This window comes from Drosophila obscura, unplaced genomic scaffold (assembly GCF_018151105.1).
Source record: "Drosophila obscura isolate BZ-5 IFL unplaced genomic scaffold, ASM1815110v1 contig_179, whole genome shotgun sequence".
NCBI classification, from domain to species: domain Eukaryota; kingdom Metazoa; phylum Arthropoda; class Insecta; order Diptera; family Drosophilidae; genus Drosophila; species Drosophila obscura.
In genome coordinates, this window is record NW_024542766.1 from 7347758 (window position 1) to 7360093 (window position 12336).

At 47.1% G+C, this 12336-nt stretch overlaps 4 protein-coding genes across 5 annotated transcripts; 2 read left to right on the forward strand and 2 right to left on the reverse strand.

The window, feature by feature from the left end:
• Positions 1–31: 31 nt before the first annotated feature.
• Positions 32–2131, reverse strand: LOC111080217 (protein nessun dorma). Its single transcript, XM_022375697.2, is given in 4 exon segments — positions 32–276; positions 334–539; positions 541–1841; positions 1913–2131. Coding segments are annotated over 4 exon segments (1815 nt in total). The 5' UTR covers positions 2058–2131; the 3' UTR covers positions 32–113.
• Positions 2132–2252: 121 nt separating this feature from the next.
• Positions 2253–3612, forward strand: LOC111076869 (protein valois). Its single transcript, XM_022370891.2, has 3 exons — positions 2253–2887; positions 2952–3328; positions 3398–3612. Exons 1-3 carry the CDS (start codon positions 2348–2350, stop codon positions 3588–3590), a joined length of 1110 nt encoding a protein of 369 aa, XP_022226583.2. The 5' UTR covers positions 2253–2347; the 3' UTR covers positions 3591–3612.
• On the reverse strand, positions 3607–6343 carry LOC111080218 (ovarian-specific serine/threonine-protein kinase Lok). 2 transcript variants are annotated; one of them, XM_022375698.2, is made up of 6 exons: positions 5829–6343; positions 5575–5732; positions 5391–5499; positions 4883–5323; positions 4579–4813; positions 3607–4512 (listed from the first exon to the last, which is right to left on the reverse strand). In XM_022375698.2, exons 1-6 carry the CDS (start codon positions 6025–6027, stop codon positions 4203–4205), a joined length of 1452 nt encoding a protein of 483 aa, XP_022231390.2. In that variant the 5' UTR covers positions 6028–6343; the 3' UTR covers positions 3607–4202. The 2 variants fall into 2 exon arrangements, with proteins under 2 accessions (XP_022231390.2, XP_022231391.2); XM_022375699.2 differs by having other exon boundaries at positions 5880–6342.
• A 282-nt stretch (positions 6344–6625) lies between these two features.
• On the forward strand, positions 6626–9620 carry LOC111080213 (condensin complex subunit 2). Its single transcript, XM_022375694.2, is given in 4 exon segments — positions 6626–7202; positions 7264–7881; positions 7883–8854; positions 8929–9620. Coding segments are annotated over 4 exon segments (2253 nt in total). The 5' UTR covers positions 6626–6884; the 3' UTR covers positions 9274–9620.
• The last annotated feature ends 2716 nt before the right edge of the window (positions 9621–12336 follow it).

Consider the following 12336-nt stretch of genomic DNA (forward strand, 5'->3'; position numbering starts at 1 on the left):
TTTACTTCCCGCCTAAATTGAATTTTTATAATTTCGCTTTTATGTTTATTTGTGCCTTCTTCTTAACCGTAAACTGTGTGTGTTGATTGTTGTAAGCATTCGATTCGTTGTCCTTAGGCAGTTTCAATGTTTTCCTTATTCTCGCCCTCCAGCTCTTCCTCTAGGAGGCGTTGCTGCGAACGCTGAGCCAGCAGCTGATCAGATTCATTGAAAACTCGCACATTTCTGGTGCAATCCACGAAATTGCAATTCCCCAGCCACAAGCTGTCGTTGTAGCTATAAAGAACACACCCAATTAACAACAATTTACAGGGTATCAAACTCCATTCTTACCGCTTAAGTTCGCTGTATTGCTTTAGGATCAGCGCCTTATCATCTTTGTCGGGCAAAGCCAGTTTATCGGCCATTATTCCTACTTTGCAGCCGTCAAAGCTGCACTTGCTACCCTGTAGATTCAACGCGACTGTCGTGTCCAGCAGCTCCACTCCCGTATTGCAGTTTTTCACTTGGACATTGCCCAGCTCTGCGCTGGACTGCGGGTCGCAGCGAAATGCCCACGGCAAAGTTCTCAATGACGCAGCTGCGCATCTCTACGCTGGCATTTGGCATGCAAACAATACCTTCCTGAGTGCTGGAGTTGCCGTCGCCCAGCAGACGACACCCGTGCACGGTGAGCGTGCCGTTGCGCAGCAGAATGCCACGCCGGACATGACGACAGTCGAGCACCAGGCGCGAGAGCGTGTAGTCGCCATCGATGACCAGCAGAGTGCTGCCCTCATCGCTGGAGCAGACTACGGGCAACTGTGGCAGCTGTGGTTGCGCCACCAGTATGGCCTCGGACTTGACGAGCCCCTTGAGGCTGCCGTTGTCGTTGAGGTGCTCGAGGAATTTGATTGTGTGCTCGCCGGGTGAGAGCAAGATGTCATCGTCGCTCCGGCAGATGCTCAGCACATCCTGCAAGGTGTTGGCCAGCTGAACCTGCCTGTCCGGCTGCACTTGCTCCTTGGCCAGCGTCAGCAAGTCCATCTGCTGCTGCAGAGTGCCCGGCACTGTGACCACATGGCAAATGGGAGTACGCTCCGTCAGGGGAAGCTCCGACGGTCTGCCTGCGCTTAGTTGCAGGAGCTGACGCTTCAGGGAGTTGGACTGCAGCTCACTGTAGGCGCGCCTCATTTCGGGATTCTCAAGGATCTCAAACTCACTGCGTATAATGGCCATGCGCAGGTGCAGGCACATCAGATCCGTCACCGGCAATGCGGACACATTCAAGCTGCCGTTGGCACTGCCGCCCGTCTTGGGCTGTTTCCTGGCCGGCTCGGCGGCATTGTCATTCAGCTCGACGGCCTCGTCATCGCTCTCCACCTCGGCATCGCTCAGATCTAGTTCCAAATACTCCAGACGCTGCTGTATGTACATGGCCTCCATGAGGAGCGTGCGCATGTGCAAGGCCAGGGGGCGCGACAGCTTGTTCTTGCTCAGATCACAGGCCAGCTGAATGCGCGCCTGCAGGTGCATTTGCACCCAATCGCGATCGTCGTCGTAGTCCTTGTCCCACGGCATCCAGACGTGCGAGTAAAAGAAGCGCAGCCGATCTATGCACTCCGCTGTGGTGTCCACATTCAGAGCATCGTTCTCCTGCTTGACGGTGGGCCACAGCTCCACCAAGGACACCTCGTTGCTCTCCGGCAGGTGGACATCGTTGTCCTGCACGGCCGTGACCACAAACACAGCCTTCAGTTCGTCGAATATCACCTGGTCCACATAGCCATAGACAATGGTCGGATACCGTAACTTGAGATCCTCGCAGATGACGCGAGGTATTTTCCAGATCGCTTGCCAACCTACATATACAAATGTGTGTGTGTGTGTGTGCATTCGATCTTTGTTTCTTTGTGTTGGTGTTGGCTTTTACCTGCTGGCTCAATTCGCAGCTCCACAAAGGATTTCCACTCGGAACGCACTTGGGAGGCGGGCATAACATCTCCATCCCAGGACAGCACCGCCTCGGCTTCTTTGAGGCGCTCCAGGTATGATTTTTCAAATGTATATACTTCCATGCTTGGTTTGTTTTTTGTGGGAACAAGCCGGTGCGGCGTCGAAAAATTTGAAATGTGTGTTTTGACATGCGGCTTCGATAACGATAGAGCGAACAAGGTGTATCGATGTATCGATATAGGGGTGTATTTTCCTCGGTATATTTACGGTATATTTATTTGGGTCAGGCGGCATATTCGAGCGATAACTCCGCGGTCACACTGTTTCGCGCTCCTTTTTCTTGCACCTCCCCCCACATTTGTTGTGATTTTTTTTATTTTTTTCCCCCCTCGTTGTTAATTTTTCGTATAATATGTTTCCACAAAAAAGTTCAGAGGTATATCGCAAGCCTGATAGCCACCAACCGCCGCCGAACGTCGAGCTGGCCGGCAACCTCGAATATCCCAATCTCAACGCAGCCGATCTGAGCGCACGCTTGGAGAATCTTTCGCTACGGCTTTTTGGCTCCTGGGACAGCATCAGCATGAATGAACAGAACCACTTTGCCATCGCCACCAATCGCCGGGAAGGTGGCGAGTGGTGGGGCGTGTTCTTTGGCTACTCGAAGGAGAATTTGAAGCACATGACGGTGGAGAATGCCGACTACAAGCTGCAGTCCAGCCACACGGTGAACATTGTTCGCTATGCGGGTAACAACGTGCTGCTGGTGGCACTGGGAGACACAAAACTGCAGGCCTGGTCCACATACTCGAAAGTGCGCGATCCCAAGTCCCCGTATTGCCTCTTTATGGTCGGCGAACCGGCGGCCCATCCCACACCCATCAGCCATTTGAGTGTGTTCAAATCGGAGCCACAAAAGGCTGTAAGCGCATCGCCGGATGGTACACTAAATGTGAGTTATACAGCGACGACTGCGGCGAAGATTCTTTGGTGACTCTTTCGGCACTTTCTTTTAGATGTGGAACTTCTCTGGCGCAGATCTGGTTAGCTCTTACCGCACCAACTATGCGCACACGGACAAACTCACGGGCATGGCCACACCCGTGAGCAATGCCAACCAGTTTGTGACCTGTGATCGTGGTGGCTGTGCACGCATCTGGGATGCACGTGCCGCGGCGCCATCTTCCATGACGCTCTACAACGATGCCAGTCATATGATAAGCTTCACCTGTGCCGCCTGGGCAAAGCCCACGGAGCTGCAGGGCGATAACTACATTTATTTTGGTGATTTCGATGGCAATGTCCATACCATAGACATTCGTGTGCCCAAGAAGTTCGCAGAGACGCTGCAATACTTCGATGACAGCATTATCTCGCAGCTTTCGATCAATGGGTGCGTCTATTGCGTTATGTTTAGAGAGTTGCACGAAATAGCTAACCCCATTTGAACTCTATCTTGCAGTTGCCATTTGGCTGTCATGGGCAATCAACCCGCTGGCGTAAAGATAGCCAAGAAACATGATAATGGTAAGCACGAGATTATCTACACAAATACGGACACGCATGACCGTCTGACGGACGCCGTTTGGACCGATGCACAGACACTACTCACCATTGGATACGGTCGTAAAATGGCCAAACATTCTATAGCATAAGTTCTATATATATCTATATATATTTTTTGACTTGACTACCGTCTAAATACAAAATAATGTACTTCAAGGGCTTTGTATTATATTAATACAAATTCCCAAGCATATTTTCTGTAGAATAATTTGTTGTTGAAAGAAATGTTTAAAGAGACGAAATACATATAAATTGTTTTGCATTTTTTGCTCTAAAACTTATTAACAATTGTCTTCAATGCCGGGCATTAATGTCATGCATGACAGTCGTGGCTCAGAGAGTCTCAGAAATAAATCCAATTTACTTCTAATTTGCTAATAAACAAATTCCATTTAAATGTCTCTTTAATATCTTTTTAAATTCAAAATCTGGAGGAACACATGCCCCATTCCATAAGAATAATCTATTTTGGGGGGGTTTCTTATATACAAACTAAATTCCAATCAACACGCACATTGTGGGCCATCATCAACTTACATTAAACACTTAAAAATTAAACAACCGCAATACAAAAACAAAAAAAATACTTGATTTGAAAATACACATTTCAGGCAGATATAAGCGGATCGTCCGAGTGGTGGGTTGGGAAAAAATGTTGTCACTTAATTTTTCCAGAAAATTAAAACCATATCCCCGCTCAACTATCGCCGCGTACGCTTGGTGGGTGGCTCTAGGAAATTGTTTTCGTCCTCCTCGATCTCCATGCGATCGAGTTTCATTAGCCGCTTGGCCTTTTGCAGCATTTGTGTGTCGCGCAGCCAATTGGCCTGCAGTACATCATCGATTGAGGGTCGCTTCTGGGGATCCGCAATGAGCATTTGATTTATCAACAATTTGGCACGCTGCGATATGCCCTTCCAGGCCGGGTGTCGATAGGCAAATTTAGCCTTTTTGATTTGTTCGGCTGCTGGAGAGCCGTACTCATCGGAGAAGGGCAATGTGCCGCTCAGACTAAAAGAAAATGGAAAGAAGTGCATTAGAAGTGCTCCGTGGATGGGTTTCGAATGATTGTCGCACCAGGTAAACAGCACCACACCCAAGCTCCAAATGTCCACCTTTCTGGTGTAGGCCTCACGTCCGCCCGTGATCAATACTTCGGGGGCCACATAGAGCGGCGTGCCACAGAGTGTCCGCATCACAGAGTCCTTTTGTACAAACTTGCTTAGCCCAAAGTCCGAGACTTTGAGAAGTGTGTCCTCATCGCCCGACTCTAGCAGGACATTATCTGGCTTCAAGTCGCGATGTGTGATGCCTGCAAAGAGCGACAAAAATCAATCAGAATTCTTGGCTAGATGCCCCAGAGATGCCCCAAAGTACCCACCTCGATCGTGTAAATATTTAACCGCATGGCACATTTGATAGAAATACAATCTTGAGGTCTCCTCCGACAGCAGTTTCTTGCTGATTATGCGATTAAGCAAGTCCCCGCCGCGCATAAACTCCAGCACCATATAAACCGAGTCCGGCTTATCAACAATATCATGCATACGCACCACACACGGGTGCGTAAGATTTTTCATAATTTTTGCCTCATTTAGGACCCTCTCGGGATCGCTGAGATTCGTGTTGGGTTGTGCACTGCCCGCCAGCATATTCTTCTTGACAATTTTCATGGCAAACTGCTCGCAGGTTCGGGTCTCATATACCAAGCGCACCAGACCGTAGGCCCCGGAGCCCAGCTTGCGATTTACATAATAGGTTTTGGTTATCTCCTCGGGCAGGCCGATGGCCTCATTCGGGCTGAGATCCTTGAACACAAACGCTACAAAAGGGCAGGTGTGCACAATTAGTTCTCCGTCGCATCGTTGAGCAGCTTCCTGGCTACTTACCTTTGTATGTGGGATGGGCCAGGGATATGACATCGTCGTTTTTCAAAATGCGCATTTTATTGGTGCCAATCTTTTCATTATTCACAAAAGTGCCATTGCGTGAGAGGTCCTTTTTTTTTTTTTTGGGTAAAATGAGAACAAAAGATGAGGGCTGAGGTACCCTACCCTAGGTAGACATCCGTACCTGTATATAGACCGGATTTGTCAGCTCACAATTTGCACGTTTTATGATAAAATGCACTTTGGAAATGCGCGTCAGAATCTTCTCAGGCAAATCTTTGAGCGTCAGTATCAAATCATTCGCCTCTCCACGTCCAGCCGTAAATTCGTCATTATTCAGATCTAGAAGGGGTAAAAAAAAATAAATGGATTACAAAATATGGCGAGCACTGTCTAAAGATCACATAGAAACGTGGACTTTTTAAATGGACTGTTTACCAACAGATAAGGACGAATTCGTATACATTATGCGGTAGTTGGAGCTCGTACCCAGCGATTTGATTTTGATATTCTTCCCGTACAATCTGCCCCACACGATCTTCTCCATTGGCTGGCTCTCCACCTGCGTCCAAATGTTGGATGACTGGCTCTGGGTGGCCCCTTGGGTTCCGCCGCCTTGTGTGCCGTCGCGTGCCATTATTCTCCTTTTGGTCGCCAGTTTCTTGGAATTACAAAACTGCGCAAATGGGGGAAATGTTCTGTTATTCCAGCTATGCTCACACACACACACGCACGTAGAAATAAATGATAAAAAGAACGGGAAGCGAGGCAGCCTTTGACACAGCTTTAATTGGAAAGGCACTATTTTATGCGACTTTTTAACATTGAATTGGGTTTGAACTAATTAATAATCCGAACTTTTTCATACAAAAACACCGAAAAGTATCAACAATAACGACATTGAAAGCGCGGCCGCCGATCTGCAAATTTTGTATGGCTGTGTGTGTGTATGTGTGTAGCGGCGTCAAACCATCGAGGGAACTATCGATACTATCGATGTTTTGCTGCTAGCCGCTACTATCGATTGGTTTGCGACTATCAACTGCGTTTCATTATTTCTTGATACCGATAATTTCATTTTTTCTTTGATGCCGATAGCTGCGTTTCATTATTTCATTGATAGTTTCATTATTACATTGATAGTTTCATTTATTTGTATTTAACTATAACTTCGATAGCTATCGATAGCCCATTTTTTTTTTCAGCTCAAATGTTAAGTACTGACGCTCCCATCCCTAGATTGCGGCGTCGTTTGAAAGAAACTGTAAACTATTACCAATACCAACGCAGCAGCCACAAAACGAAATTGGTAAAAATAAGCAACAAAAGCCAAGTGAAAATTGTTATAGAAAAAACTATAATCTTCCCTTGCGCGGCACACAACAGGCCATTGTCGCACACCCAGCCAGAGATTGGTATTTTCGGTTAATTTTGCGGGTAAAATCAGGGACGCGACCAGACCAGCAAAGGGGCACGGGACCAGCAAACACAATCATGACGTTGCCGCGCTCGGAGACGCCACTGCGTCGATCTGCGGTGGGCAGCTACCGCGAGAGCATGGCCCGGGACATAACCGTGATCAATGACGATGAGGCCGAGCGGCGGGAGGCACGCCGGCGTACGCTGCTGGTGCAGCAGGACACGCGCAAGAGCTCAGCGCTGGAGTCCATTGAGGAGAACGAGGCGATACGCTCCTGCGTGGATCTGTACAATTGCAATAAGCTGAGCAAAGACAATGCCTGGCACATGTCGCTGATTGATTCGCTGGCCAATCTAATGGATCGCCATCACAAGAAGCTAAGCAACTTCAAGGTGAGTTGCGCTTGGGCTGATCCATTTGTTCTTAGCTTGACCCACTTTTCTGCCTTCACAGATGGCTGGCTCTTCGCTGGAGGCCTCGTCCAAGGTCTACGGCCTGCGTGTGGACTCTATTTACATCGATGCCATGCGCATATCGGCGGGTCTGAGTGCCCGCACCTTGACGGACAAGCAGATCAACGATGCCGATGCGGACGATGGGGGCTCGCCAGATGGAGCGCCAGGTGATGGCGAAGGTGGCGATGCAGCTGCCAGTAAACAGCAGAAGGCAGCGGCACCCAAGCCCAAGCGACAGAAGAAGAATGTCTCAACGCTGACCAAGAACAAGGAGACGTTGAATGCCCGTTTGGACATGATGCCCATGCAGGATGCGGTCTTTGGAAAGCTCAATTCGACGGTGGGCTCCATCAATGCCTCCAATCGACTGATGCACAACATACTGCCCAGTATGGATTCGGAGCTGAGGCTGCGCACCACCTACAAAATGTGGGACGCGACGGAGGACACGGACGAGCTGATGGATAGCGAAACGCTGAGTGCCAGCGGGCAGGAGTGGCCCGACGATGCCTTGTGCAGTGCGGAATGGCTCTATAAACTGGTCAATCATGCCGATAATCTAGTTCTGCGGCCACTCCACACGGGCTATGTGATCACCAGTGCTCCGAATCCCAAGCCACCAGGCGGATAAGTCGCTGACATCCATGTCAGAGACGGCGGCGGCGCCCGGCACAAATGAGGACGACGATGAGGGACTGGAGAATGCGGATGATTTCTGTATGAATCCCACAGAGATATCCGTGGCCTTTGACATGAATGCCGAGTGCGAGCCCATGCCGGATATGGAAGCAGGTCCACCCATTGTTCTCGAAATACCATCGAATGATTTGGAAGAGCTCACCGCCGAGGAGCAGACGGTCATCAATAATTGCCGACGGCTGAGGAAAACCGCCGAATTCATTGACGATCTGCGACCGGTGGACGGTGTCTCACGGCTGGACTACTCCTACCGACCCATGGAGCAGATCTCACAGTTTTGGGCGGGTCCAGCGCATTGGAAATTCAAGCGCACTCGGCCGCGCACCACTCTCGCCCAGACGAACGGGTCAACGGACGCTGTGACTGCGGCCAAACCAAAGAAATCGGCTGCAGTGGCCGCCAAGCGACGCATGAAGGAGGTGAACTATGGCAAGTTCAAGGAGGAGTTCTTCCAGCCGCTCGATGCGAACATCAAGCAGCGAAAGGCCAACTATCAAAAGAAATGGGATGCCCGCAAGCTGATGCTGCCCACAAAATTTAACTTTGAGGACGAATACTTTTTCAAATACGATTCGGCGCCGAGCATCAAAGTGAGCCAGCGTTACGGTGAGGCCGATCTGGACGAGGGACTGGGCAATGACATGGACATGGATGATGGCGGCTCCTCACATCATGGCGATGCCGACATAGAGCTCTTTGACAATGAACATTTCACCACAGACGATCCGCAGGTGGCAACAAATCGAATGTCGGGTGCGGGCATTGAGGATCCCATGGACATGATGAATGTGGATTCGTGCGAGGGTACGCCCAATCAGAGCCAAAACATGCATCTGGGACACGATACAATTGTGGAGATTGCGACCGAATACGAAGGTGCACCCAAGCAGGTGGGTGGAGGCTCTTTGAAGCACTTCGCACTAAGCCCAAGGGTATTTATTTATTTTTGGTCTTGTTTTTGCAGGTCACCAAAGTGATTGTGCCATTCGCCAAGCGTGCCAAGGTGATAGACATGAAGAATCTCAAGAAGAGCTGCAATTCCCTGATCCAGAAGCAGCTGCTCAATGCTGTCGATGAGGCTGCCATACCCGTTCATCCCGTGCCAAAGGATGAACAGTACTCCAAGGGTGTGGCCAGCTTCCAGGAGATTTACCGTACGCTGCCCGATCTGTTGACGGCCAAAATGGCAGATTCTTTGTCCCCATCGGTGGCCCTCTATGCGGTGCTCCATTTGGCCAACGATATGAAACTGCGACTCATTCCGCAAGAGAATTTAGAGGATTTTCAAATTCGACAAGTTCTGGATTAGCATTTTATGACGAAACGTTTTTTAATCGTACACCTACACCCTACACCTACACTTACATACCCCTCACCCTCCAGTGTTTGTGTTTCTTTAAGCTGACGAATCGTATAGTTAATTTCGTACCCTCGAGCGCTGTATCAGTATTGCCCACCCCACTCCATACCAATTTTAAGCACATTTTCATGCAAAACAAACAAACAAACAAACAAACAAACAAAAAACGAAACAAAACGAAGCAGGGATCATCTCCGATGTGTTGTGTTCTCTGATGATTTTTTTAGTTCTATCTCTCAAGCGGTACCCGTTTTAGAACATATCTAAACATTAATAAATGAATATTTTTAATAATACACATATTTACTGCGTTTCATTCTGCTTGATGGTGCCAAAACTCCCTTCACCCCTGCTACCCTATACGAAAAACTTCGAGGGCAATGGCTCTCAAACGGTAGCTCACTGATTTGACAGTACAGTCGCTCTCAAACAGTGCGAGAGGAACTCGCTCTCCTCCACCACACAAAAGTTAACTGTTCATTTTAGCATTTGAAGAGCGGAGGAAGTGTATACGATGAATATTTCAGTGTTTTTTTGATTGTTAATAAGTTTTGCGATGCTAATGGCGAGGAAGCTGAAGAGAAGCATAATAAATACCATTACAATTCAATTAAATTCCAATAGGACCTCAAACTTCAGAACAAGAAGAGGAGAGAGAGCAGCGTGGAATGAGCGAGTCTCAAGCCGTCTAACCATCTCGCTTTCTCACACCCTCTGCACCAACAAGTGGTCACTCACACACACAAACGTTCGCTCTCCTTATGCTTAGTAGTGAGTGATTGGAAGTGGAGCAAAAGGAGAGCATGGAATGAGCGAGTACTAAGCCGGCTGCGCAGTTACATCATCGGTCTTCCAGTTCCAGAAGCTTCCAAGTTCCGGTTCGGTTTGCACGCGTTCCATGTCGGCTCCGCGTTCTTTTGCCGGTTTCGGGTCGGAAAAAGCGGGAAAATGGTGAAAATTAATCGGAAAATAGTGTAGCGTGTGTGTGTTAGTGTAGTGCAGTGAAAAATATCAACCATCCAGGCAATAAAGTGTTAAATCTACGAAAAGGCAAAGCAGCGGCATAAAATGGCAGATCAAATGGCAAATATGTGAAAGTGTAGTGAAAAAAAGTGAAAGCGAAGTGCAACAAGTGTGTTAAACATTATTTCATTCATTCACCCTACTTAGGTTCCGTTATGTCTGTGGTGTCGCCCACAATTTTTTCGTTCGGCCACGAGGTCTTGCGCTGCATGTGTGTGGGGGTGTGCAAAATCCTATTGCAGAAAGTCTACAAATCTTTTGCACTCCCTTGTAGTGGGCGGAGAGAAGATGATCAAAACGGCCTACGTGACTTCGTCGGCGCTTTCGTTTAAAGATGTCACCATACTTGGTGAGGGGAGAAGATTTCGCTCTCTCTCTCTCTCTTTCATTTCTCACGTGTGCGCAAAAACGGGATAAAGCTGAAAATGAAAAGCGGGAAATGGCGCTGAAAAAGGGGATCGCAGGAGGAAATGTGAAAAGTGTGTGAAAGTGAAGTGCAGTGCAGTATTTGTGTCGTTTCGTACCGTTCGAAATCGTCGTACGTTCCAGGAATCTCAGGTTCTTGTTTTTTCGTTCATCGTAACCTCGAAATCGTTTTGCCTGTGAAAATAACTGTACAAGATCAGGAGGAGAAGGCAACAGAACTAAGAGCGCTGCGTTTTATTCTCTTGTTTCGCCATATGAACTATTACATTTATGTGAATGATAAAGAAGAGGAGGCAAAATTAATGTAATAAAGGTGAGTGAAACGTTCTCTTAACTAATAAAGTCTCCTCCTTGGATAACTTGTCTCTTGAAAGTATTTCTCTTAAAGTTTTTTTTTATTCACCAGACAAGATATCGTCTAGTCTGCCAGCCAACACTTCTTGTTCGTGTCATGTGTCGTCTTATCCCTTGGAAAGCCAAAAAACTTTTGCATTAGTTTTTGTATTTTCTCATGTGTGGAAGAGGAGAAGGTGGTGAGGGGGAGGCATGCGACTCAGACAGAAACGGAAGCAGTTGTTAACATTTTTTGCTGTTGCTGTTGCTCTTTCATTTGCATATCCACATAAGGAGAGGGATTTGCGGGGCATTCGGAAGCAGGCAAACCGATTCCGAAGTCTTTTGCTCGCGTTTTTAATCGCAAGTTGTTTCTGTCACGGCCTGAAGTTTGTTTTCATTTTTAAATGCCCTTCAAGATAGGGTATAATGATATTTGCAAAGACAAAATATAAGGAAGGATATCGCAACAGCACAGCAAAGGGGTTTTCAATCAATTTATGAAGCCATTTCCTTCCATCCGTCCGTGATCAAAATTTAGATGATTAAAATTCATACAGTATCTACTAAATACATATATAAACGGTGGATATTTAAGGGTATCTAAACCAACGGCTCATAAAGTTTGGTTGCTTTCAGGCTTAAGCGTGTGTGGGTGACACATTTGTACCGCTTTCTCGCTTGAGAGTATGCGTGTGGCCTGGAAAACTTTTGTGTGTTTGCAGAGCGCTTTTAGGCGAGCATATGTCTGTGTATGTGTGTGTGTAATTGTATAATATTTGCATAAATATTTACCAAGTACTAAGTAATGTAATGCTGTATAGTACCCTTATACTATATGTACCGTATGTGCAACAGAAACAACATTTAGATAGAACATTTAAAAACAGGTTGCCATAAAACTTTTGACATTAGAAAAATGATGCCAGAGAAGAGTCAAAGTTTCAAGAGTTAAATGTGGAACTTATACCACATTTTGTTGGAGTTCCATGCAACAGCACATGGCAATGTAATCTTTGGGTATTATGGGTATAAAAATACCTGTAAATTAGGAGAAAATATTGCTTTATGGGCGGACTTTTCCTCAAATTTTGTTTAGTTAAATTTGTTTCAATTTCTAAAACTTTGCTGTGCGTCCAAATCTATAGTTGAAACTTTAATGAATGCAATTTTTAATTTGTGGAGAATATTTAACGTAGTGAAGTTAATTTACATCTATTAAAACATTTG

What these genes read in the sequence shown, in the direction of transcription:
- LOC111076869 (XM_022370891.2), top strand. Translation starts at nt 2,348, where the DNA reads ATGTTTCCACAAAAAAGTTCAGAGGTATATCGCAAGCCTGATAGCCAC. An exon ending in CGCCGGATGGTACACTAAAT is followed by an intron (nt 2,888 to 2,951) that starts GTGAGTTATACA and finishes ACTTTCTTTTAG; the next exon opens with ATGTGGAACTTCTCTGGCGC. An exon ending in TCGCAGCTTTCGATCAATGG is followed by an intron (nt 3,329 to 3,397) that starts GTGCGTCTATTG and finishes TCTATCTTGCAG; the next exon opens with TTGCCATTTGGCTGTCATGG.
- LOC111080218 (XM_022375698.2), bottom strand. Translation starts at nt 6,027, where the DNA reads ATGGCACGCGACGGCACACAAGGCGGCGGAACCCAAGGGGCCACCCAG. An exon ending in GGCCCATCCCACATACAAAG is followed by an intron (nt 5,324 to 5,390) that starts GTAAGTAGCCAG and finishes GCCCTTTTGTAG; the next exon opens with CGTTTGTGTTCAAGGATCTC. An exon ending in TAAATATTTACACGATCGAG is followed by an intron (nt 4,814 to 4,882) that starts GTGGGTACTTTG and finishes CGCTCTTTGCAG; the next exon opens with GCATCACACATCGCGACTTG.